At 44.2% G+C, this 26910-nt stretch overlaps 2 protein-coding genes across 15 annotated transcripts in view; one reads left to right on the forward strand and one right to left on the reverse strand.

The window, feature by feature from the left end:
• Got1 (glutamic-oxaloacetic transaminase 1) overlaps nucleotides 1–13870 on the forward strand; it is a 31666-nt gene extending 17796 nt beyond the window's left edge. The window contains exons 3-9 of the mRNA XM_008831946.2: nucleotides 5392–5515; nucleotides 5978–6090; nucleotides 6362–6466; nucleotides 8139–8289; nucleotides 8376–8541; nucleotides 9483–9625; nucleotides 13078–13870. Coding sequence (XP_008830168.1) covers nucleotides 5392–5515; nucleotides 5978–6090; nucleotides 6362–6466; nucleotides 8139–8289; nucleotides 8376–8541; nucleotides 9483–9625; nucleotides 13078–13217 — 942 coding nt within the window. The 3' untranslated portion in view covers nucleotides 13218–13870. The remainder of the gene's footprint in view (nucleotides 1–5391; nucleotides 5516–5977; nucleotides 6091–6361; nucleotides 6467–8138; nucleotides 8290–8375; nucleotides 8542–9482; nucleotides 9626–13077) is intronic.
• The window catches only part of Cnnm1 (cyclin and CBS domain divalent metal cation transport mediator 1), a 68452-nt gene continuing 52923 nt past the window's right edge, over nucleotides 11382–26910 (reverse strand). For 4 of the 14 annotated variants that reach the window (XM_029563021.1, XM_029563023.1, XM_029563025.1 and 1 more), the window contains 4 exons: nucleotides 22850–23033; nucleotides 22550–22699; nucleotides 20708–20812; nucleotides 17910–18760 (listed from right to left, as the gene is read on the reverse strand). In XM_029563021.1, coding sequence (XP_029418881.1) covers nucleotides 18681–18760; nucleotides 20708–20812; nucleotides 22550–22699; nucleotides 22850–23033 — 519 coding nt within the window. In that variant the 3' untranslated portion in view covers nucleotides 17910–18680. Of the gene's footprint in view, nucleotides 12084–17909; nucleotides 18761–20704; nucleotides 20813–22549; nucleotides 22700–22849; nucleotides 23034–26910 lie in introns of those variants that run through there. The other 10 variants (XM_008831943.2, XM_029563020.1, XM_029563024.1 and 7 more) reach the window with 8 other exon arrangements.

The raw sequence follows: 26910 nt of genomic DNA on the forward strand, positions 1-26910 counted from the left end.
CTCTCTCTCTCTCTCTCTCTCTCTCTCTCTCTCTCTCTCTCTCTCTCTTTCTTATCTTTCTGTCTTTCTTTCGGGCTTTTTGCTACTCTAATAGTCCCCTCTCTGAAGAGGTAACCTTAAAATCTTTTAGGGATTACATAAGAGCTCCCAAATATTTTTGACATTTTTGCCCTTTGGAACAGAGTATGTTGCTATGAGGCCCAAGGACATATTGACTTTTAGCCAAGAAACTGGCTACTTTTCTTTGGGGGTATTTTTACCCTAATTGCCTAGCCAATTCCTACCTCCTATTCTTTTTTTTTTTTTTTTTTTTTTCACTTATTTATTCTGCTGGTATTTATTGTGTAACCATGTGCACCCATCAGTATACAAACCCTAGGGTACACCAGAGAGCGGGGTGGGAGGAAAGAGAGCAGGGTGTGAGGAAAGAGAGCGGGGTGGGAGGAAAGAGAGCGGGCTGGGAGGAAAGAGAGCGGGCTGGGAGACCTACCTCCTATTCTTATCACACCATCATCCTCTGAAGAGGTTACCCAAATTATCGATAGGGAACTGGGATGCAGACTGCTCTGGCTTCTTCCATGCTGAACAGGGATGCAGGATGAGGTAATTGGAGTACCCCTTCAGTGGGTCTATCTAAAAGACTCCCAAATTGCATAACTCTTATCTGTAGGGAGAAAAGAAGGTCCTTGACTAGTGAATACAGGATGTGAAGGAAAAGTAAAGGCAAGAGTAGTTAGCATTACAAGTTCTAGACAGGGAACCAGAAAAAAAGTCAGAACAGGGCAAATTTCAAATATTCATATCAGAGTCCATTGAGATTTCTTGATGAGAGCTTCCAAAAGCATCCCTCTTTTGGGTTCCTCCTCATTTTTCTTTTGTCTGCCAAGGCTGGACTCGAGTGTGATGGACTCAGGATCTGTTTTCAGGCACTATGATAGTTGTTGGAGTGGCTAGAATCAGTGTCAGTTCCCTCTCAAAAGCTTTACCACGTGGGGGCAGGATCCAGGTGCTCTTGGGCGGTCCCCTGAGTTCTCAGCCCCTATGCAGAGGTAGGCCAGAACAGGCACTCTCAATTTCATTTTTCTTTACCACTGAGTAGAACTCTATTGTGTAAGTGTACCAGTGTTTCATTATCTATTCATCAGTTGAGGGACCATTTAGGTTGTTTCCATTTGTTTCTTTTTATTTTTTATTTTTATTTAATGTGTATAGGTGTTTTGCTTGCATGTAGGTAGGTGCACCCGTGTCATGCTATGCCCATGGAGGTCAGAAGAGGGTGTCAGATACCCTGGAACTGGAGTTACAGATGGTTGTTAGCCACCTTGTGGGTGCTGGGAATTGAACCTGGATCCTCTGCAAGAGCAGTCAGTGCTCTCAACTGCTGACCCATCTCTCCAGCCGTTTCAGTTTCTTAGCTCTTGTGAAAAGAGCAGCAACAAACAGGGATGCACAAGTATCTCTGCAGTACGATGAGTCCTTTGGGTACATGCCAAGGAGGGGTATAACCAGATCATATGGTAGATTCATTTTTAGTCTTTTTTTTTTTTTTTTTTTTTTTTTTTTGGTCTCTTTGAGACAGGGTCTCCCTTGTAGCCCCAGATATCCTGGAACTCATTATGTAGACCAGGCTGGCCTTGAACTCACAGAGATCCGCCTGCCTCTGCCTCCTGAGTTCTGGGATTAAAAGCATGTGTCACCACGTCTGGCTCATTTTTAGTTTTTGAAGAGTTCTCCACACCGATTTGCACACTAGCTGCACCAGTTTGCAGTCCCACCGGCAGTGAATAAGGGTTCCTCTTTCCCCACATCCTTGTTAGCATTTGGGTCATTTCTGTTCTTGATCTTAGCCATTCTGACTGGGGTAAGATGACGTTTTAGAATAGTTTTGAGTTACATTTCGCTAATTACTAAGGATGTTGAACACTTTTTAAGGTGTTTCTTGACCATTCTTATTTCTTCTTTTGAGAGCTCTCTGTTCAGATTGGGTCATTTGTTTTCTTGATTCTTTGTTTTCTGAGTTCTTTGTGTATTCTGGATATTAATTCTCTGTCAAATGTATAGCTGGTGAAAATTTTCTCCCACTCTGTGGGCTTCCTTTTCACTCAGTTGTTTCCTTTGCTGTACAGAAGATTTTTAGGTTAATGAGGTCCCATTTGTTAGCTGTTGACCTTAATTCCTGAGTTACTGATGTCTACTTTAGAAAGTCCTTTTCTGTACCTCTACCTTGTAGGGTGCTGCCTATGTTTTCTTCTAATAGTTTTGGAGTTTCATGTTTCACATTGAGGTCTTTGATCCATTTGGAGTTAATTTTTTGTGCAGGATGATAGATATGGGCCTAATTTCATTCTTCTACACATGGAGATTCAATTTTGCCAGCACCATTTGTTGAAGATGCTATCTTTCCTCTAGTGTGTGTTCTTAGCACATTTGTCAGATATCAGGTGGATGAAATTGAATGTACTCATGTTTGGGTCTTCTATTTTGTTCCATTGATCTACATGTCTGTTTTTGTGCTAGTACCGTGCTGTTTTATTACCATAGTTCTGTAATATAGTTTGAGATCTGGGATAGTAAAGTTCCTAGCATTGCTTTTTTGTGCTCACGATTTCTTTGGTTATTCAGTCTTTTGTGATTCCATATGAATTTTAGGATTTTTTTTTTCTATTTCTGTGAAGAATATCATGGGGATTTTGATTAGGATTACATTGAATCTATAAATTGCTTTTGACAAGATGGTCATTGTCACAATATTAATTCTACCAATCCATGAACACAAGAGGTCTTTTCATCTCCTTATGTCTTCCTCAATCTCTTTAAAGATTTAAAGTTTTCATTGTAGAGGTCTTTAATATCTTTGGTTAGCTTTATTGCCTGTGTGTCAGTGTACCTGTGAAGTGCAGTACCTGTGGAAGTCCGAAGAGGGTGTCATATCTGGAACTGGAGTTACCAACAGTTGTTAGCTGCCATGTGGGTGCTGGGAACCAAACCCAGGTCCTCTGCAAGAACAGCCAGTGCTCTTAACCCCTGAGCCATCTCTCCAGCCTGCATACTGTGTTTCTTAATCCACTGAGCTAGTTTGTGTTTTTTATGAGGGAGTTGAGGCCATTAATAAACTTATTATTGAAAGTTGTGTTGATTATTGCTATTTTATTTTCAGTTCGTGTTCTTAGTCCTGTTTTGTGTTTCTGCAGTTAAAACTTCATTTGTTTTCTTTCTATAGCTTCTTGGGTATGGTTATTCTTTCTTCAGTCTTTTGTATTGCTTTGCATATTCTCTTTAAGTCTATTTGTATCATGGAAGATTTTTCTTTCCCCTTAAACTATAAAAGATAGATTTGCCGGGTAAAATATTCTATGTTGGCATCTATGCTCATTTAAATTTGGAATACTTTGCTCCAGGCTCTTTAGCTTTTATAGTTTGCATTGCAAAGTCAGCTGTAATTCTGACGGGTTTTCCTTTATACGTGACTTGTTTTTCTCTTGCAGCTTTCAGTGCCCTCTCTTGTTTTGTACATTTAGTGTTTTTACTAGAAGATGCTGTGGGAAGTTTCTGTTGTGGTCCTATTTGGTGTTCTGTGTGCTTTTTGTATCTGTATGGGTGTGTCTTTCTTTAAGGAAGTTTTCTTCTATAGTTCTGTTGAGGATCTGGTCAATGCCATTGGTCCGAGATTCTTTTTTTTGTTGTTGGTTTTTTTTTTGTCTTTTTGAGACAGGATCTCCCTGTAGCCCCAGCTGTCCTGAAACTCACTATGTAGACCAGGCTGGCCTCGAACTCACAAAGATCCACCTGCCTCTGCCTCCCAAGTGCTGGGATTAAAGGCGTGCACAACCACGCCTGGCTGGTCCGAGATTCTTATCCTTCCTGTATGCCTAGATTTGGTCTTTCCACAGTGTCCCACATTTTCTGCATATTCTATTCCTGTTTTTCGTTTTTGTTTTTTTTTTTTTTCATATTCTTTGATTGAGTGTTCCAATTCTTCAACTTTATCTCCCAGTCTTGATGGTCTGTTTTCCATTTGATTCATTCGTCTGGTGAGGCTTTCTCCTGTTTCAAATTGGCTTATTGAGATTTTCGATTCCATCTTCATTTCAGCCTGTTTTCTTTCAATATTGCTGTCTCTTTAGTGAATTCACTCTTCAAATCCTGAATTATCTTTGTCATTCCATTCACCCATCTATTTGTATTTTCTTGAGCTTCAGTGAGGCGTTTATTCTGTAATTCCTTGAATTCTTGGAGTTATTTGTGTGTTCTTTACAAGTTGTTGAATTCTTTGATCATGTTCATGATTATTCTTTTAAATTCTGTGTCCTTGGGTTCCTCTGGATAGTTCTCATTGTAGAATATGTTTCTAGGACTGGTGGGATTTGGTAGGGACGTATTCTCTTGATTGTTCATATTATTTATGTTTTTGTGTTGTAACCTGGGCATATGGATTTCTTTTGTTAGCTGGTCTGATATGAACTTCTAGCTGCCTTTGTTGAGTTGAAGTTGGGTTGTGTTTTATTGTCACCATAGATTGGTTGCTTTCTGATCTGGTATGAATAGGTAGTTGGTCTGTGCTTCGGGTTCTTTTGATTTTTTTACTGGGACAGATGGTTCCAGGCCAGCCAGCAGGGTGAAGGGGTCTAGGCCCAGGACAGCCAGTGGCAACAAGGTGGGCCAGTTCTAACTAGCTTAGCCAAGTAGATATTAGTCCCAGAGCAGTGCGAATAGGGCTGGTCTCAAAGCAGCAGGATGGTGACCCCGTGGGCCAGATCAGGCTTACTCACCAGACTCGTTGGGCTCTTTCTGGCATCAGCAGTGGCAGCAGGAAGGGGCGTAGGCTCAAGGCTAAAGGACTTTTATCGTTGCCCATATTAGGTCACTGTAAGTTGAGAGGAAACTAAGGAAAAAAGACTCTGTATATCCTCTTTGTTTTGCTAGAACAGATTTCTTAGGATTAATAAACCTGCATTTGAGGGGAAGAGAAGAAGACAAGACTGGCCAGAAGTACTTTTCAGACTCCTGCTGTAGGGAAGTCTTGATCTTGGGATGTGTGCTGAACAGATGGGTTTCCCTTCCAAGGCACTCACTAACATGGCCTATGTCCTTCTACCTGGTGTTCTGAATGGAAGCTCCCCCTGGAGTCAGTTTAAGACCTGACCCTGCTCAGTGGCTGGTGACTTTGAACAGGGTGCTCCATCTTTCTGGCCTCTCCATCTCTCAGTTTCCTTATTTGTAAACATGAGCAGATAATAGGACCTTCATGTAACTGTAAGTTTTGATGAACTCACATGCTTAAGGAGCTTAGCATCGAACAGGCACAAAGGAAGTTCTTGTTACTGTCTGACTCTTGGTAACATTATCTGATCTCACCACTGTCAACCTGCCCTCCTGCATCTTGTCTTTCAGGTTGGAGGTGTGCAGTGTTTGGGAGGAACAGGTGCACTTCGGATTGGAGCTGACTTCCTAGGGCGATGGTACAATGGCACAGACAACAAGAACACACCCATCTACGTATCCTCGCCAACCTGGGGTGAGTCTCTTAAGCTGCTCGAGAGAAGCAGAGAAACCAGAAGGGATAACCTAATGATGCTCCCTGGCTATATGAAAAACAATCTAGCCTTGGAAAAGCTGGCCTTGGGGAGTCCTTGAGCACTGGATTATGGCAGTACCTGACAAACCTCCAGCTCAAATTCCAGTTAGGAATACCTTCCCCAAGATTCTTGGTAGTTTTGTATTTGGTAGTCTTGTATTTTAGTCTATGCTGAGACTCCCTAGAGGCGGGGCAAAGGTGGGTGCAGAAAGTGGCACTGTAACAGGCCTTGAGTCTTGAGTTTTATGAATGGGCTGGGTCTGTTTTGGGTACCATAACTCAATTTCTAACCTCCATGACGCCGAGTGGACGCAGCCTGAGGTCCCTGAGGCTGACCTGCATCCCTCCTACTGTACCTCCCTGGATTTGTAAAAGCACTTGTTTTGCCTCCTTGCTTTGCAGAGAACCATAATGCTGTGTTTTCTGCTGCTGGCTTTAAAGACATTCGGACCTATCATTACTGGGATGCAGAGAAGAGAGGCCTTGACCTCCAGGGTTTCCTGAATGATCTGGAGGTGGGTGATTTAGAAGAAAAGCAAAGAGAACGCTGTGCTATTGGAACAGCAGGGAAAGCTTTTGGATTAGTTGATATGTGAGAGTCTGAGGCTTTTCTCCAAACCAGACAGTGGATTCTAAAATAGGCATGTAAAAAAGGGATCTCATAGAGACATGAAAGAACTCTAAGAATACAGTTTACTCTTTGTCCTTTAATGCTGACCTGTGTGCTGCTGACTGTCTCCTGATGACCCTGTTGTGTCAGAGCTGATGCAGCCTCCTTCTCCTCAGAATGCTCCCGAGTTCTCCATCTTTGTCCTCCACGCCTGTGCACACAACCCAACTGGGACTGACCCGACCCCAGAACAGTGGAAGAAGATTGCTGCTGTCATGAAGGTAACTGCTCTTCTGCAGCATCTGTGCTAAACAGGATGTGATGTTTAATGCATTCAAAAGCATAGTCTGCTTATTGGACAATCTGAAAGATGGAGTAAAGTCCAAAGAAAAATAAATCCTATTACTCAGATACTGTTAGTGTTTTGGTGAATAAAATGGTGTGTGTGTGTGTGTGTGTGTGTGTGTGTGTGTGTGTATGTATGTGTGTGTGTGTGTGTAGCTTTTAAAATGCATATGTATTTTACAGAGTCATTTGTTAATACTGTTTTGCATCATACTTCGGTGGCTTTTTATTTCTTTGTATACATACCATTTGATGTTTCGTAGCCTCACTCTTCAGAGCCATATCCTTCCATGGATTTGTCATCTTGGGGATTGGGTAAATCAGTTGCGGACTTAGGTTTATTTCAGATTTCTTACCTGAGTTAATTCTGTAATAACACTTATTTCTTTAGGATTACTTTCTATGTTAGAGTCTAGTTCCAGATGTGTGTATTCTCCATTACTGTGCTTATGGGATACTTACTGAGGAACTTTGTTTGCACTGGGTATCGTTGGGACTTGGTAGTGAACAAAGCAGATGTGGCTCCTGCCCTCAGAGTGCATAGCTGTTTTGGAAGACCAATTCAGTTCTAGGATAGTTAGGATACTCTGGAATGCGGTGTGGATGAGCACTGTGGGGTCCATAGCCCAGGCTTTAGTGCTAGTCGTGGCTGAAATCCTTTCTGGAAGAAGAAGTTTCAGTGTTGAATCTTGTAGGAAGAGGATCTGAGAAGACATTGGCAGGAGGGAGCAGATGGAAAGCTGGCAGAAGGCAGAGCATGGTCACGAGGGAAGTAAGGACATTCTTGTTACTGCCTGGAGTTCTGAGGAACTTCAGAGGGCAAGTGATGTTAGAGAGTAAACAGGACTAGCCTTGACGTGCATTGTCTTAACGATCACCCTGGTAACACGGCATGGAATGGATCAGAGGGAGGCAAGATGACACAGCTGAAAAAGCAGGTAGATGACGCCAGTGTCCAAGTAGGAGTTGGCAGCAGCCGAATGAAGTGGGCGGCAGTGGGGAAATGAGGTGCCAGCAGGTCCTCAGGAGGCAGCACTGACGGGCTGGTGTGATTGGATGTGGGGGATGAACTGCAGAAGTTGGGGTCAAGGTACACTTGGGTCTTTGGTTTGGACAGTTCAGGGGAGAGAAGTGGTGTCCACTCAGAATGTCCAGAAGGAGCCGGAGGTTCAGCATGGGTAGCTCTTTGAGATGAGAGTGGTCAGAATAGAGGCACTCTGCCTGCTTTGTCTTGAGTAGGGTAGTATAGCTCTGAGGTTGAGGAGGCCTTGTGGATGCCAAGCTTCAGTTAACTTACCACACCAGGAATTCATGGAGAAGGAGCCACTGACACAGGACAGTCTCTACAAACTTCAAAAATAAGCCAGTTGACAAAGCTCTATTTTCATACCTTAGTACAATGTGCTGTTAAGCAAGGTTTACCGAGATAGCTGTTTGCGACTTGATATTCAGTAAAACAGAATTAAATATAAAGTGGCAGGTGGATGAATGTGTACAGACAAGAAAGTTCAGAGAAGTTCCTTGTAGGCACCAGCTGGGGATGGCAGGGCCTATGTCTGAGGGTGCTTCCAGTGGATTTCCTGTCCTGATTTCCTTTCTTCCTCGCAGCGCCGTTTTCTGTTCCCCTTCTTTGACTCAGCCTATCAGGGCTTTGCATCTGGAGACCTAGAGAAAGATGCGTGGGCTATTCGCTATTTTGTGTCTGAAGGCTTCGAGCTCTTCTGTGCCCAGTCCTTCTCCAAGAACTTCGGGCTCTACAGTGAGTGCTTTCCAGAGTCGAAGCCCTATCTACCCGTCCCCCAATACCCCATCAGCAGCTAAGTCTGATTCTTATCTTTTCTCTAGATGAGCGAGTGGGGAATCTGACTGTGGTTGGTAAAGAATCCGACAGCATCAAGCGAGTCCTTTCCCAGATGGAGAAGATTGTGCGAGTTACTTGGTCCAATCCCCCCGCCCAGGGAGCACGAATCGTGGCCTCTACTCTCTCCAACCCTGAGCTCTTTAAGGAATGGTAGGGGGCTTGAAGCCTGATGGGTAAGGGGTGGGAATGCAGAGCTTAACTGTTCCACGGCATCTAACTAGGTTTCTTTCTTTTTTCTTGGGGTCGGAGGCACCCAGTGAGTGGTGTAGCTTCCACTCCCTTTTCACCCAGTCTTCCTCCCTTAAAGTTGGAAAACAGGAAGAAATTCCTGATAGACTAGAATAGCTTTCAGGGAGTATGACCATTTGGGGGCTCTTCCTTGTCTCTAATTTACATATATAATAGCACCCCCATATCCACAGGGGATATGTTTCAAGAACCCTATGGGGTTCTGAACTTTGTCTGTGCTATTTTTTCCTATGCTTAAATACCTATGATAAAATTTCACTTACAGATTAGGCATAGCAAAAGGGTTAGTAATTATAGCCAGTAAGGAAATGGAACCATTGTAACAATATACATAATAAAAGCGATTTCAAACTTACAAAGCCTTTACTTCTGGAATTTTCTACTTAATGTTTTCTGCCTGTGGTTAACCATAGATGGCTGAAACCACCGGAAGTGAAACTGTAGATAAGGGTGAAGACTTCTGTATTCTATCTTATTTTAGAGCAGAACAGCTTTCATGTAATAGTGAAATGTACATTAAGTATATCTACTAGGCCTAGTGGACTATCTTCTCCTGTCTGTGTCAGCACCACAGGGACACCTGAATAGAAACGTTAGTGGTATTGCAGCAGGCATACTGAGAGTAATCCTAGGCTCCATCAGTAAGCACAGGCCTTGCTGCCTTCCCTCTAAGTCTGTGTCTCTGGCTGCTCATTCACCTTTCCAGGTATCCGTGTCCTCTAATAGACAGGTTGTGATCCCATGTTCAGCTTGTAGTTTAAATTACAGTTTTTGAACCTATGCATTTTTGTGAACCATCTCTCCTGTGTGGATGGGTATTTATACCACTGTCTGTGCTGCAGGACAGGTAATGTGAAGACAATGGCTGACCGGATTCTGACAATGAGGTCTGAACTCAGGGCACGGTTAGAAGCCCTCAAGACTCCTGGAACCTGGTCTCACATCACTGAGCAGATTGGCATGTTTAGCTTTACTGGGTTGAACCGTAAGTGGCCTCTACCCCCTTGAACATGTGTATGGCACAGAGATGCAGCACTTAGCCAGCTGTTTCCTAATTGGTCAGACATTACTTTGGATGGGGACAAGTTAGGTTTTCTCAATCTTGAATCTCAAGAGCATTGTTGTGGTCTGCCCTACTGACTCATGATTTAGATAATTTCGTTTTTGTGGGTTAGGAAGTAGCTTGGAGCCAGCTGGGAAATAACAGGATTTGTAGCTTGGAACCTTAATTTATGGACAGTCTCTCCAAATTGCCAAATACCTTTTGGCTTTACCTTGTTAATATTACATATGATTCTTTAGGGATCAAAATTCCTAACCAGTCTTTCCTAGTCTCAAGGTATTAGCCTCAAAAAAAAAAAAAAAAAAAAAGGCTGGGGCTGGAGAGATGGCTCAGCAGTTAAGAGCACTGGCTACTCTTGTAGAGGACCCAGGTTCAACTCCCAGCACCCATGTGGTGGCTAACAACTGTCCATAACTCCAGTTTCAGGGGATCTGACACCCGCTTCTGATCTCTGCAGGCATTGCATGACATGGTCCACCTACCTACATGTAGGCAATACACTCATACACATAAAATAAAATAATTTTTTTTTTTTTAATGCAAAGTTAGGGGCTGGAGAGATGGCTCAGTGGTTAAGAACACTGGTTGTTCTTGCAGAAGACCCGGGTTCGAACCCCAGAACCTACATGGCAGCTAACAACTGTCCGTAATTCCAGTCCAGGGGATCCGACAGTCTCTTCTGACCTCCGTGGGCATTGCATGACACGGGTGCACTTACCTACAATCAGGCAATACACAAATACACATAAAATAAAAATAATTTTTAAAATGCAGTTATCCATTCATTTCATAAATAAAAATACTAGGTAGGTAGTTAGAATTAAAAGCTCATTGGAGGTTTAGTGGCAACCATGTGTGATTGTAGCCAGCTGTTAGCCTGGCATATATAGCGATCAGGGGCCCCTTATGATGATAGAGGTACTTTACTTAATAAGTAATTCTTGAGCACCTGCTGGACACCTGCTGTTAGTCTGGTGCAGACTGGCCACTTGTCTGTATGCTTGATGGCTCTAGGGAGGGACTGTGTGTTGGCTTGTTGTAGGCAGGACATTGGATGCTCCAGCACATTAGGGCCAGGGCCATCAGAGTGCTAGCTTGAAATGGACTTAGAAAAAGCCAAAGGAAATAAATAGAAGGAAGTGGTAAGATAGTCTTATAGACCCCCTCAGAATACTTTGGGCTAAAATTGAGGTGACCTCAGGAAGTAAAGGAATAAAGGAATGGCTCAGCTGAAGGTATTCAAGATTGTGAAATCGAGAATTAGGTCGTCTGATTAAGAAAAGTCATTCTTATGCAATCATAGCGATATTAGGCATACTAGAAACGAGCATTGGTGTAGTCATCCTCTGAGTTCCCAGGCAGGGATGTTGCCCTATAAAAAGTCTTCTTCCCCTACTATCCAGAGTAGGAAAATAATTTTATTATAACTTGAAAAGAGGTGAGAACAAACCTCTGTTCTTAACTCTATTCTTAGCACTTGACATCACCTTTTTTTCTTTTAGTTTTTCCTTCCATCATTTTATTAAGAAATCTTACAGAAAACTGCAGTAATCACACAGTGGACCCCTATCTGCCCACCACCTAGTTTCTGCAATTCTCTAATGTTACAATATTTCTTTTTTTTTTTTTGTCTTTTGAGACAGGGTCTCCCTGTAGCCCCAGCTGTCCCGGAACTCACTATGTAGACCAGGCTGGCCTTGAACTCACAGAGATCTGCCTGCCTCTGCCTCCCGAGTGCTGGGATTAAAGGCATGCATCACCATGCCCGGCTCTACAATATTTCTGTCAGGACAGGGGCTTTTAGCCTGGCGTCTAAGGATGTGCTTTAGATTTGTGAACATCCCAGAATTATAGTACGAAAAATTAGATAGGTGGACATTGATCTTTTTCTAAGGAAGAATTCAGAACTACTAGTGCCTCAAATATACTTGTGCCTCAAATTCCTCCCTAAAAGTAGAGGTCTTATTTTCTATTGAAAAAAAGAAAAAGAAAGAAAAAAAGAGCCCTTATGAGAAGGGATGCCTCCGAGTAGGCGTTTGTAAGCCCCAGTGTGCCTTTGGGTCTGCTGGCTGGGAGGCTGGCTTGTTCTCTTTGGATGAATGTCATTTACACCTACAGATTGTCATTGTGATTACATTACATTGTGATGACATTTACAGTCAAGGTGACTTCTGAGGCTTTTCCTGTTTGTTTGCTTGCTTGCTTGCCTGCTTGCTTGTTTGGAGTATTGGCAGGAGACTGCACAGAGTCCAGGTTTGTCACTTTCACAGAGGGACAAGTGCAGCGTTGTAGTGAAGAGTCCAGCATGAGCTGAAAAGTGACATCCACCACTCATCAGCTTGTGGTCTTGGGAAGACCAGTGAATTTTTCTGTGCCCCATCTGTAGAACAGGGATAAGGTTATTACCAAGAATACTGAAGTGAACCAGGTGTGGTGGTACATGTCTTTAATCCCAGCATGAGGGAGACCGAGGCAGGTAGATCTCTGAGTTTAAGACTAGCCTGGTCTACCTATTGAGTTCTAGGCCAGCCAGGGCTATATAGTGAGACTCTGTCTTCAAAAACAAAACAAGCACATAAAAGAATATTGAAGTGCTCAGAACACTGCCTAATGTGTTGGGTTTGCCTCTGTGGTTCATACGGTTTTATTATTCCCTATCTTCAAGGTGCTAATTAAACAGAAAAATCCACTAGAATTCATCAGATTTGAAATAAAGCAAAAAATCACTGTAGGACTTGTAGGATTAAGGAAGCACAGGCAGTTCCTTCCTGTTTCATATGTGGTGTATTTCTGCAAATAGGGAATCCCTGTGTTCAGAGGGAAGCTACACAGTAAACGAAGATCTGATGCACAGGGGTCTTGGCAGTTTTTCAACCTGGTGGCTCCTTCACACGTCATTTATTAAGTACGCTCTGCATGGAATCTAGTCCAGTGTGTTGTGACAATGACATGTCAAAGGGCGGTCGTCACTGGTGCTCAGTAAGCAGACTGACTGGGGAAAAGAAAGAGGAAGCACCAGGCAACCATTTTTCCCTCTCAATGGAATGTCCTTATGTCTGGTGGTTATTTTCAGTTGACAGCGGTGTCTTGAATGTCACGTGCAAGGTTTGGTTGAGAGGTAGTCAGTCCCAGATTAGAAACTACCCCTCAGTAGTAGTCATACTGTGAACTTTCTGACAATTGGAAAGTTAACTACTAAGTCCTTCCAGGTTCTAGTGAGAGTAGTTTTCTATTTGTTGATGGGACAGAATGGCTTCTTTTGTTTAGCTTGTATATGTTAAGGATAAAGATAGTAAATTGTAGCTTCCTGCAATCATTGAATGTCCACTGCTTAAAGGATCCCTTGTGTTCTCATTCTGTCGTCTTCTCAACAGCTAAGCAGGTTGAGTATCTCATCAATGAAAAGCACATCTATCTGCTGCCAAGCGGTCGGATCAACATGTGTGGCCTAACCACCAAAAACCTGGATTACGTGGCTACCTCCATCCATGAAGCAGTCACCAAAATCCAGTGAGGAAACATGGTCCAGTCCACACCACCAAAGCGGTTCTGTCACGACTTCCCTGCCTGCACAAACCTAGTTGTACATATCCCAGATTAGAGGTGGCCATGGTGATGCGGCCACTGTTTTAAGCTAGACCTGTATGAAGAAGCCATTTCTTGAAATGAACCAGGGGCCTGGGATTAAAGCCTTTTGGGAGCCAGAGCAAATTAGTTTTTATTTAAGAATAAAAAGTACTTTGATATGGAATGTAGGTATCTTACCTTCCTCCCTAGACTTCTGTGGGAGCACTGCCCACATAGCCTTGTGCTTCTGTGAATTGCTTGACTCTGTGCAAAGTCCAGTCCCAAAGATCAAGTTGTCCGAGGAGCCAGGTGTGACTGTGGGTGTTGCCTGGGGCATTAAAACTCATCATCAACATCCAGAGTCTCTTGTCTACCTGATCTTTCTGCATGGTTGTCTCTTGTCTGAAACTCTAGATTTTCAAGGCAACTGTGGCTAGAAATAAATGAATCATGACACAAATGGATACACATATTTAATTTGAAACAAAAGTTTCACACAATGGTATTTGTGCTTGCACTGCTGCAGTACATTGTGATGTTTTCTTAAGTCTATTCTGTGTGTTCTGTTTCACTTAAAAAATAAAGATGCTGATCAATTGATTTTGGGATTGGTTTTGTGACACATTAATGGGTTGTAACGCACAGTTGGAAATGAAAGCTTTAGAGGGGCTCACTAGGGCTGAATGAAAAACTAAAATGTGTTCTTGAAATAGAAGGCTCTGTAGTCCAATCATACTGTAAATCCGTGTCGGTTTTGTAGGCTTATTCAGAGGCTAGGCATCTTCTGATTTTTCTTAAGAAAACTGGGATGATGTCATTCAGAGTGACTCTAGAATACCAGTCCCTCCCATAGCAACAGGAGGACCGCCTAGTCTATTGGAAAAATTACAGCCACTTAACCACAGATCACAATTTCCAGAGAGACTCGGGGACTCTGCAAATGGTAGGTTTGTAAAGTTGGTAGGGTTGATTCTTATTTTAAGGTAGAGGGTTACCACTTGGGAGTTTCAAGATATTTAAAAGTAACCTCAATATTTTGTAGGATTCCTTTGAGATATAAAATCCTACAGTTTTAAAAATGACCTGGAAGTTACCTCTCTAGCCTCTCTCCTTCAGTGAAACAGGCCCTTCTATATTGCCCTCGGCTCACCCGATCCACTGGGATGTGGTGAGGGATACTTTCCATGCTTAGCAAGGCATTCCATTCTGTCGGTGGGGCCTTCTAGTTCAAAGGATCTTTTACCTTGAGCCAGAATCTGATCGCCACTTGTCCTCCCCCCAACCATAGACAGTAAATCTCCTGGTACATGTAATGGAGGACTTTCCCATTATTTGAAAGTGGCAGTTGTTACTCATGGCTTTTGCTTTCCCAAGTGAACCTGTCTCCCCTCCTTCAGTGTTACGCACAGGTCTGTCCCCACCCCGCCCTGCTGCTGGCATTCACCCTGCAGGCAGGTGACTGGGCTGGTGGGTGTGGGTGGAGTAAACATGTCTAGATGCTAGCCTGCCATCTTGGTTTTCATTTGTACCTTTTTTTTTTTTTTTTTTTTTTTTTTTTTTTTTTTTTTTTTTTGTCTTTTTGAGACAGGGTCTCCCTGTAGTCCCAGCTGTCCTGGAACTCATCATGTAGACCAGGCTGGCCTTGAACTCACAAGGATCCGCCTGCCTCTGCCTCCCTAGTGCTGGGACTAAAAGTGTGCACCACCATGCCTGGCTCATTTGTACCTTTTATCAACGTTCTTCCAACTTAAGGATGTTGCCATTGGTAAGAGGCGATGAGTTTGGAATGAGTCTGCTTCCTGTCACTCTTCGGTCATTCTTGCTAGGTGTGGCTTAAGCCATTGTCCCAGGAGGATGACAGTACCTCCAGTGGGGTGAAATTTGGTTCTTGAAAGCAAAAAAGTCTTGATACATTAAAATCACCTGTAGCTCTCCAAAATGTCGTAATGTTTTACCCAATAAATTCTTACTGGTATTTAATTTCTCTTGGTAAGGAAAGGTAATTTTTCTGTGGGGGAAGTGCTAAAACCATTAAAATAATTAGGAAATGGCATTAAACCTATATGCCAGTACTAGAATTGGATTTATTATTTTTAAAAGATGTAAAAAAGCCCAGCTTCAATGTGAATTTGGCCTTCTTAATTTTGTGTTTACATACCTTTTGATCAGCCTGTCCCCCAATGTGTCTAGGGTTCTGTGGATGAGCGGGGAAAATGGCCGGACTTTTTGGCATGGGTGTCCGGTGGACTTCAGAGGAAGGACTAGTGTCACAGATTTTGCCGGTTCATTGAGCAAGGCAGTCAGACCTACCAGTTCCTGGTTGGGCAACCTCAAGTAAGTTGTCCGACCTCTTGGGCAATAACATCACCTGTGCAGCGCACTTTTGAGAAATGAGCAAATGGATCCTTATTAAAATACTTAGTAAGCAAAACAGCTAAACAACTGACACTGTATTAGCAAATGAATAGCCTCTATTGAGGATCTTAGAGAGGTTGTTCTGGCTTAGCCCACTAATGGTCTTGTTTGCTGGCTAAGAAATTAGTAGGTGTCAGATTCCAATTTACCTTCCTCCAAAACATTGAGAGCCCTACACGCTTTCCCAGCTGTCTGTCCTCTGGAGCATACCTGCCAGCCTCTCCTGTTCCTGCCTCTAGCGTTTGGCTGGAAACGGCTGGAGTTGGGCCATCTTGACCTCTCTCTGAAGGGTCTGCCATTGGTAAGGGGAGGCCGTGAGTCGGAATGAGTCTGTTTTCTGTCACTCCAGCCCGTGTGAGCGGTACAGGGTCTCAGGCACATGTTTGGGTCTAGTCCCCAAGGGCCTGGACCGTTCTCACTGGTCACATGGGGTTGGCAGATGCTGGCCCTTCTCAGTATTCTCTTAAGGCTTCTTTGTCTCCATTTACATTTGGGGTTCTTTTGTATTTTACTTCCCACTTCGGGAGGGCATTTGTTCCTATGAAATCTGACCATCTGGCCTCAAGTGGAGTACCAGGACTTTCCTGTAATCTCACACCTGACCACACTTGTGCCCCTCCAGGCAGGTGGGTCACAGGTGAGATGGTTACACCTGTACATTGTCCAACCTGCACCTCAAATAAAATCACTTTAGAATTCCAAAATTCCACAGGCAACTAAAACAGCCACAGTCCAGGAAAGGCATTTTTATTTTATTTAAAAAGTATGTACATTTTATTGAGCCTTCATAAATGCTTTATTTTAAAATCTTTTTTAAAACTTATTTTAACCTGAAGAAAATTTGTGGGGGAGGATTGGGAGATAGGGAGAGGAGTGGTGACAAGCTCTTGAGGGTTCTGCAGAGGGATGCGTATAATGCAACAGCAGTGGTCTGAGCCCAGTGACCTGGAGTAGTGAAGGGGAGCTTTGCACAGCAGGCTCTCCTGCAAGTTCTTACTCAGAACTCCTCACTTGCTGGTCTGGGTCCGAGGCACCCAGCACTGATGGCTGTCACTGTCTATTCTGACCAGGCAAGAGCAGGTAGGAGGGGTGTCTGTGGAGTTAGAACACATGCACAGCTAAGCCTCAGGCTGGCCAAGCAAGGGGCATGTGAACGCCAGCGACACATTACTGGAAGAGGCACCTCTAGCTCCAAGTCTTCCCTCCCATGGGCTATGGCCCTCTGGCTGGCAACACCTAATGTGGTTTCATGGACAGTGGGAAAAAGTTATGTGGGATGTAGGTTGTACAATACTGTATGGTATGCCAAGAATTTTTAAGGACTCCATTGTGGTATGTGCCAGCCTTCCCCACTGACCAGGACACTTGACCACTTACAATTAAATACAACTCTCAAAGTGCCCAATATTCACTTCACTCTGCATTGCAGAAACATTGGACTGAAAGTTCGACCATTTAAAACTGTTTTAAAGCCTTTGTGGGTCCTAGAACTTTAAGAATCTTAAGAAAACCATCTTTCTGAAAAACACACAAAAATACAAAGTTCTGACGGTTTTAAGGGTTTCATAGACCCTCTGAAGTTGAACGATGGACCCCCTGGGGTGATGGACCCCAGGTTAACAACCCCTGAGTTAAATAAAGTTCCTTGGGCAAACATTTCCTCTGAGACACAAATAACTTAGTGGAATTTTAAATTGCCCACCTGCCTGTGACTGAATGGGTATGCGGAATGAAGTTTGGGAGGAAGAGATGGGCAGACTGGACTATGGGAAGTATGGAGATTCAGCAGGCAGCACAGGGTTTCTGGGTACTGACTGGAGGCATCTAAGGGGTGGGAAGTGAATCAGAAACCCAAATTCAAACTTCAGATTTAAATTTCCCCTTAGTCTGGCTGTCGTTCCCAATCAGTTTAGTCCTGAACTACCTATGTATGGTCATTCTGCCATCTTGTGGTTATGCTTGGAATTGCACCTTCCCCAAGCTCCAGGACCAAGACCAGAGATTTAGTAGGTTTTTGAAATGACGTACTTAGCTGACCTGCAAGGTGAATCCTAAGAGGCTGGGGGTGGGAGTATGTGTAAAAGAAAAGTGACTGGTCAACAATCATGTGTACTGCACACTGAAGTCCCGTGAGATCACGGAGCATCCTTCCTGGCTAACCTGGGCACTCTTTGGTTTATCATGGCTAAACTCACTTTAACAGCTTAGAAGTTTTTCATTCAAGTTTTTTTTTTTTTTTTTTCCCTGCTTTAATTTCCACTTAAAACCTGAAGTTTCGTGTCTGGCTTCCAAATGGTCTTTCTGCTCCCTGATTCTCTTCTGAAGCAGGTTTGTTGATAGTTCAATGACTAGAAGCCCAAACTAACGCGTCCCTGGAAAAAACACGGGGCTTCAGCTCTCATTCTTTCTATCCCGGCTGAGTTGCCCTTCCCCAGGGTGCTCAGAGCCGAGTACCTATCAGGAAATCAGTCTCTGACAGTTTCTATGCTGTGATTTCAATCACATGCAGGCACTGCCAAGTCCCACACTCTGAAGTTTGGGAGGAATTTCAGTTCCAGCCCCGGAGCTGGTCTTCATACCTGCTCCTCCAGTTTCCTATGTACCTGTCTGCCAGCATCACCTTCTGAGCTATACTAAGCATGGAATATGGTAGAAAGGATCATTTTGTTCTGGAGGAAAGAAGTGAGTTCCAGGGTATGGGTCTCTGATGGCCCAGGAACACCAGAGAACAAAGAAGTCATGAGTCCCACATGGCATGATCAGTTTGGGGTCATCTCTCCTCTGGTCTTCTGGCATCTTCTCTTAGAGGTATCTCCTTCTGTGTCAAACTGGAGTCAACTAGTATAACTTGCCAACTGATAGCAAGGGGGTGAAGAGGTGGAAGGCAGAATGCTCTGTCACCAGTGGGAGGCCTTGGGGGAAGCAAGTGATGGGAGGGCAGGTCCTCCCCCAAAGCCTTGGAATCTCACACCCAGCCCATGAGTTCTCCCCCCCATCATGTGATCAGGGGTGTTAAATTGGAGTTTTCCTCAGAGGTTCTCTCTCCATCTGCTGACTTCTTCCTTCTCTGACCACCTGAAAAAGTTTGTCCATATCAATCTGCAGGGCTGGGAGGACATTCACATGCTCTTGCACTTAGGACTCTTCCAAATAGAAGCAGAAATGGAATCAGGTTTTGGTTGGAACTCCTCAGCACTCTATCATGGTGCTGACAACAGGATATTTCCTTTTTTTTTTTTTTTTGGTCTTTTTGAGACAGGGTCTCCCTGTAGCCCCAGCTGTCCTGGACCTCACTATGTAGACCAGACTGGCCTTGAACTCACAGAGATCTGCCTGCCTCTGCCTCCCTAGTGCTGGGATTAAAGGCGTGTGCCACCACACCCAGCCTGAATATTTACATTTTAAAGCATCAGGAAGCACTTTCTCAAAAAAGTGACATCTCTGAAAAGCCACAAATCCAGGCTTGAGCCTGTGATAGGAATTTCATGTCAGGAACTTCGATGAGCCTTCCCTGGGCCAGGGTTGGTGGGTACAGCTGGGAGCCATTCCAAGGAACACTAGCTCAGAAAGCCTCCCATACTGGAGCAAGTGATGGTAATTCCATTTCCTCAAAGATGGGTGCATCATCTGCTTCCAGCTCTGCAGTTTTCAGGAAGGAGTATTTCCATCCTGTTTTCTGTGCTACCAACTGTCATCTAAGGAGCTACTGTTTTCATTTCTCTCTCCTTTTCTTTTTCTACTTTATTATTTATTTAATTTGGTCTTTTTGAGACAGGGTCTCCCTGTAGCCCCAGCTGTCCTGGAGTCACTATGTGGACCAGGCTGGCCTTGAACTCACAGGGATCTGCCTGCCTCTGCCTCCCTAGTGCTGGGATTAAAGGTGTGCACCACCATGCCCGGCCTCTACTTTATTATTTTGAGTGTGCATGTTTGCACATGTTCATATGTATTTGTGTGACTATGGCATGCACATGGAGGTCAAAGGACCACTTGTGGGAGTCAGTTTTCCCCTTCCACTACCTGGGACCCAGGAACTGAATTCAGGGCGTCAGCTTGGCAGCAAGCATCTTAACCTGCTAAGCCACCTCATTGGCCCTTCCTTTCCTTTCTATGGAGTCTCCTGGACACAAAGTGTTTCTTCAGGGGACTACACAGTCAATTTTATAGGCTTTGCAAGCTGTGAGGTCTCTGTCACAACTGTTCAACACTGACATTGTGGCCACAGATAGCAAATGGGTCTATGATCTATAGTCTCTATCCACAAAAACAAGGGAAGTTGAGAGGCCAGAATTTGACACAGGGGCTTGTCTTCAGACTCCTGTCCCAGGAGACCACCAACTGAATGGGACAGATCTGCACACTATTGTGAATGAAAGTTCCCAGAAAGAACTTGCATCTTTAAACTGAACCTTCTGCAAGGCTGATCAACTGATTAGAACTTCAGTGATTGTGGAGAGTTTGGAATGTTGCGGGTCCTGACCCTAATTACAATTTATCTTTGGCTAATAGCCATTCCTTTCCCATCTGTTTCTGGCCTAACAACCTGTGATAGATAAAAACATTTTGGAATGTGTTAACAGAATCTTAGCTTGCACCAGCCAAAAGGCAGAGTGTCATCAGACAGCATCTACGGCCTAAAGCTGAGATTTCTGCTTTGCTGTAACGGCCCACTTAATGCCTCCACCAATGTATTTGAAAAGTGCCTTTATTCATGATTCTCTCTGTTCTGTTACTATAAAAACTTAAGAAACAGCTTCCACATTGGAACATGGAATTTGGGGTGACCTAAATCTGTGTTCCCAGGCAAGGTCACTTTTATTGGCTCCAGAATAAACTCTCATCCCCTTTGAGGTCAGAGTTGTGTTTCTGCACTGGCACTTACCAAATCTGAGGTACTGGCTCAGGAGGCCCTGTTGTGGATTTCCCAAACTGTGTCATTAGGGTTTTCAAGCCCTGACCTGGGAGGAAGGTCCTAACATGCTAGTAACTGGGGAGGGGTCTGGTCTGAGAGAAGGTACTCACTCAAAGTTCTCAGTAGCTTCTTGCCCATAGTTTCCTCATAGTCACTACTGCAAGGGCTGGTCTCTGGATCCAGATCGATATTACAACAACATTCATTATCTGCTGCTGAGAGAAAGGAGAGCAAACACAAGTCTCTTCAACCTACACACCAGGGATCAAGCAGGGGGATTCTGGGTGGTATCTCTGAGTGGGTGAAAGGTCAAGACAAGAGCCGAGACAGGGATCTCCTGGAATGTGTTGATTTCATCAATTAGCAAGAGGCATTTTAGTGCCACAGAAAAACAAGGGGACAACAGGAGCAGGAATCTAACAGTCCACACCAAGTCAAAAATAATTCCCTCTTTTCAAATACCATGAAGACGGAGGGAGGGAGGGAGGGAGTGAGGGGGAGGGGAGGCACATCTGCACAGCCGAGGCTGCCACTTTCTTTGCACAAACCCTGTACACTGCAGGGCCCAGTAACCAGTGGGCACAAGCCCCTGGCTTCTACTAGAGGGGGCTGAAAGACACAAATCTCAGAGCCAGGAAAAGTTCCATGCCTCACCACCAATTCAAGACCTGACCCTGGGAGAGAGAGAGTGGTGTTGAAAACTGGCCTTCACTGAAAGTCCTGAGGTAGAGTCTGCTTCAAATGCAGTATTTGGGGTGTGGATCATTTCCCTTCAGCCAGCCTCATTGGTCTTCATGCATCAGATAAGGGGAGCAAAGCTGAATGTTCTCCAAAGACTACCCTACCTCCCCAATTCTCATTCCTCTGCTCCCATTTCTAGCTACATGCTTAGCTACTAAATTTGGTATACATGGTAGGAAAAGAATCTCATTTTTTAATTCAAGTCCTGGACTGGTGACTATACATCCCAGGCTTAGCCATATTCTCACACGTGTTGTCTCATTGACCTTACAAACTTAGGAGCCTTCCCAGATCTTTGTTCTGTACCTGAGGGATCACTTAGTTTGGACTGGGGTAGCTCTGAAACTACAGGCATGATGGGTGGGCATATGGGGTGCTAAAAGCTTGGGGCAAACACAGAGTTCTCAGGGCTGCTGAGACACTGGGAGCTTAGAGGCAACTCTACTGTCAAGTCAGAAGTGCCCAGTCTCAAATGGAGAGGTTCTAAGAGCTCAGGAAAAGTTCCTCAGACTTTGGACTCTGTGGCCCAAAGGAAGGGAAAAGCTAAATCAGTAAGGGTGATTGACGGCTGATGTCAGCTTTCCTATCTATAAGGTAGTTCTAATATTGTAGAGCTTGATACCCAATACTGGCATATACATTTATATATATTATCTCACACTAGAAATTATCTTATGATAGAGCTACCATTATTTATATTTGTTAACTTACTCAAGGAAACTTACCTACTAAGATAAGGAAACAACCTTAGATTAAGTAATTTCCTAAAAATTGTACCATTCCTAAAAACCAGGTATTGTAAACACCTGTAATCCTAGCATCTGGGAGGTAGAGGCAGAAGGATCAGAAATTCAGGGTCATCCTCTGCTACAAAGTGAGCTTAAGGCCAGCACTGTATGAAACCCTGTCTCAAAAAATAGTAAATAAAAATAAAATCAATCACACAGTTCCTAAATGAAGGGGCTAGGGTCTGAATCCAGGCATAAATGTAGTTCCTACCAATGCTCCATTTTTCCTGGGAGGATGAATTAGACTGGCCTAATGCATAGTAGGTGCTCAGTAAATGCTGATGTGTGTGTGTGTGTGTGTGTGTGTGTGTGTGGTCTGACATGGGCTGGAGTCTCAGGGCCCCACCCCAATCCAGCTTGCCCTGTGCCATGCTCCTGTCCAAGAGTGGGAATTCCCCTTGCTTCTCTGGGCCCCTCCCTGACCTGATGTCGTGGGAACAGTTGCAGGGGACAGTGAGAGTTGCTGTGTCCTGTGCCCCTTGAAGCTGGTTGTTTCTTCCTGTGGGAAGGCCATCTCCTCCATCCTCAGGTACACCACCTCACCGGGGCTTCTCAGCCCATCTGAGCGGCTGCCTGGGGAGGACAGTGGGTGCATTACTTCTGTGCCTTGGAGAAGACCTGGGGTTCTGTGAGGTGCAAGATGGCTGCCCCAGACAGAAGCAGGGAGGAAGGCAGGGCTGTCCTCACTCCAAAACAGCTTAGCCCATGGCCAAACTAACTCACACGGCAGGCTGGTCCTGTTGCTCAGTAGTGTGAAGGCAGGGTCATCCTTGGGAGTCTGGGGTGTGCCCCGGGTCGTGGGGGCCTTGGTGGAATCTCCATCAGTGAAGGCTCCCATGTCTGGGGACTGGGGTGAGCTGTCCATGTGGCAGGCAGTGAGCGCATTCTGGTACTGCTGCCGTGTGATCTGGAAGAAAAGTTACTAGCTCAGGAGAGCTGTGCAGAGCCCCCCATCGCCCCTTGATGCAGCCAGCTTTCCTGTACTCACAAGCAACTCCACAGGGATGCTTTGGAACCCCTGGCCTATGAGGCCTATTCAAGTTGTATATGCCACACAGATGGACAACGAAACTCCTTTACTTGCTGGCCACCAGTTCCACTATTCATTTTTATTGGTTTTAGAATTTATAGTGTACTTGGAAGAAGCTGCCTGAATCTGTTTTGTGTTGGTCTAACAAAATATCAGAGACTGGTGCTTTTTTAAAAATATTATTTTTATTTGAGTATAAGTGTATTGCCTGCATGTGAGTGCACCTGTGTCGTGCAATGCTGTGGAGTCAGAAGAGGGTGTCGGATTCCCCTGGAACTGGAGTTAAGGATGGTTCATAGCTGCCATGTGGGTGCTGGCAACCAAACCCGGGTCCTCTGCAAGAGCAGTCAGTGCTCTTAACCATTGAGCCATCTCTCCAGCCCTCCCAGACACTGGTACTTTATATAGAAAAGAGGTTTATTTGGTTCAAGACTCTGGTGGCTGGAAAGTACAAATAGCATGGAGCTGGTACCTGGTGACAGCCGCCCTGTGCATCACAAGACAGAACAGAAGAGGAAACAGCTGAATGTAGCAGGAGCCAAGCACATGGGGAAGCCTTATTTAACAACTTAATCTTATGGAAACTAACCCAGTTCAGGGAGAAATGTATTGATCCTTTCCATGGATGGTGACCCACAGCCTAATTCCTTTCTATTAGTTCCACCTCTTGAGGCTGCAGCCTCTCTTCATAGTGTTACAATGGGACCTTGTTAACCTTTGGGGGATGTACTCAAACTATATCCAAAGCAGAAGACCTGAGTTATACAAAGCTGTGATTCTCATATCTCAGTATATCTGAAGGATTTGTTAAATCAAGATTTCTGAGCCCAATTCTCAAAGTTTCTAATTCACTAGCTCTGGGGCCAGAAACAAAAATTGTCTTTCTAGCAAGTTCCAGGTGAGGCTAATGATACTAATCCAGAGAATGTACTTTGAGACCTAGTTAATATGAGGTACAGGTCCTGCTCGGGTGTTTGTTTTTTCCCTATAAAGTGTTTCAAAGGATACAGCAACAGTATGTTAGCAATGGGCTTAAATTTTTTTTTAACTTTTATTTTATATGTATGAATGTCTCGCCTGGCATGTCTGTAAATGTATCTTGTGTCATGCAATGCCCTCAGAGGCAAGAAGGCGGCATTGGATTCCTTAGAACTGGAGTCAGAGATGAGGTTGTCAGCCACCATGTGGGTGCTGGGAACATAACCCAGGTCCCCTGTAAGAACAGCGAGTACTCTTAACCGCTGAACCATCTCTCCAGCTCCAGCAATGGACTTTGATAATTTTCAGGTCAAAATTATATGTTTTGTGTCTACGGAATGTAATTGTGTCTCAACATAGCATCTGTCCAAATCTTCAATAGATCAATTGTATTAGTCACTTTTCTGTTGCTGTGACAGAAACACTGACCCAAGCAATTTATAGAAGGAAGAGTTTATTTGAGCTTACGGTGCCAGGGGAATTACAGTCTGTCATGGCAGGGGGGCACGGTGGCTAGAGGTGCCTGGAGCAGGAGCAGCAGAAGCTAAGCTCTCACATCATCACACAGGCACAGGAAGCAAGAGAGCGACTGGAGATCTGGCAAGGCTTAAGAACTCTGTAAGCCCACCCCCAGTGACTGACATACTTCCTCCAGGATAGCCACACCTTCTAAAACCTCCCAAAACAGTGCCATCATCTGGGGACAAAGTGTCCAAACACTTGGAGCTTATGGGGGACATTTTCATTCAAACCGCCACATCAATGTTCTTGTTAAAAATACCTGACTTCCCCTCATTGAGAAGTGACAAGGCAGGTTCCAAAAAGGACAGGAAAATTTCCTACATGACACTTGACAAGCCCAAGAAAACAGGTGGCATTACTGTAGCTGTATTCTTTAAAGATCTTTTTTTAACTTAAAATATTTTCATTTATGTATATGTGTGTGTATCTGCTTGTCTATATGGACCGCATGAGTGAAGGTGCCCATGGAGGCCAGAAGAGGATGTTGGATCTCCTGAAACTGGTTACAGGCAGTTGTGAGCTGCCTGATGTGGGTGCTGAGAACCCAACTCAGGTCCTCTGGGAAAAGGAGCAAGTGCTCTTAACTGCTGGGCCATTTTCCCACTCCCCAGCTGTATTCTCTAACATATTACTTCAGCTTTGTTTCCTGGGTTAGTCAAATAAGGCAATGACTCTTCACCCAGAAAACATGGCAGAAAATTGCTGCCTGCTTGGAATCCTTGGCTCAAGTTGTTTTTCCACTTTTGAGCTGGGTAGTAGTGGCCAAATAACTAACCTTTCTGTGGCTGTATTTTCTTAGTTAAGGCCTAAAAAGATACTGAGATAATGTAGCACAACTTTTGCTAATGATTGTTTAATCCATCCTCACACACGTTTCACAATTTGACTTTATAATGGGCACACATTTGATGAGATTGGGCGCGTTCAGGGTGGTATGGCCGTAGACAATGGGCACACATTTGATGAGACTGGGCGTGTTCAGGGTGGTATGGCCGTAGACAATAGGCACACATTTGAAAGACAGGGGTCAAACTCATCGTCTCATTCTGTCTAGATTGTCCATGATGTGTCATGAGGTGTGGGAGGAGAAGGGGTAGTGGCCCTCTGCTCCCAGAGTCAGTGTCACTGGTGGCACTGGGAAGGCAAGTCTAGATCTTGGGAAAGTAAATTCTTAACTAAGAAAATGCAGTCAAAGAGAATGGGGGGAAGAAGCAGATTTCAAGTACTGGGAATGAATACAGAAAGATGGAGAGGAAAAGATACAGTGAGTGAAGAAAAGAAAACAAGGCAGAGAGAAGCAAACCGTGTGTTCTGGTTTGACTCTGGAAGAGCTGCTGGCTCAGGGCTCCTATCTGCCTGTAGGATGGCTGTGTCCCCCAGGCTGGATGCCTTTTAGGAGCAACACTGCTGTGCAATGTTCTGTCTTACTTGACTAATACTTTCATTTTGGACAGTTTCTGCCCATGTTGCACTGTAATGAGCTATGACCCTCTCTCTGTGTTCTTCAGAAAATATGTCCCTCCAGTTACATGGAAATGGGTCCAGGAACTTGAACCCTCTCTTTAAACATTGCTGTGGAGGAATGAATGAATTAGGAATGAAAATAAAATCACTTCTGGAAACAATACTATGTGGGAAGGGTCCTATAAGATAGAGTTCCTTGTCATTGGAAGAATTCACAATTGTTAAACCATTACTTGCCAACAGTGCTAGAAAGATTCAGACAGCTATGGACAGTATGCAGTCTTGGAAACAAAATAATGGTGGCTGGCCCTGGATGCTGGGCAAAGACGTTGGGGGAGGGACTGCGCCATTGGTGGGTGGTTATGGAAAAGGAAAGGCGCCATCTCTTGGTTATCTGCTGATGTTCTCACAGCCTTGCCTTCACTAAGGAGAAAAAAAAAATGGAACTTAAAGTACTGTTGTGCTGCTATGTCACCTTACAAGAAGCTGTTGATAAAAGCACTGTTCTGGAAAATGGACTCAGGTCCAAGCATCACTTCTCATCAGTTCTCTCCCTTGGGTAAATTTTCTTTTTAGTGCAGGAGACTGAATCCTGGGTTCATGCCAGACAAATGCTCTATCACTGAGCTTTGGTCCTGGCCCTGGCAACTTTTTTATTTTGCATGTTATTTTTCAATAGAAATAGTGTCTAGCAGTCACTAGAAAAAAGAAACAGGTTAGCCAGAGCTACATTGTGGCACCCTGTCTCAGTCAGACAAACAAGTGAAATAATTTTATTAACCTGGCCTTG

Source organism: Nannospalax galili, unplaced genomic scaffold (genome assembly GCF_000622305.1).
Source record: "Nannospalax galili isolate Female #2095 unplaced genomic scaffold, S.galili_v1.0 scaffold875, whole genome shotgun sequence".
Lineage (NCBI taxonomy): Eukaryota > Metazoa > Chordata > Mammalia > Rodentia > Spalacidae > Nannospalax > Nannospalax galili.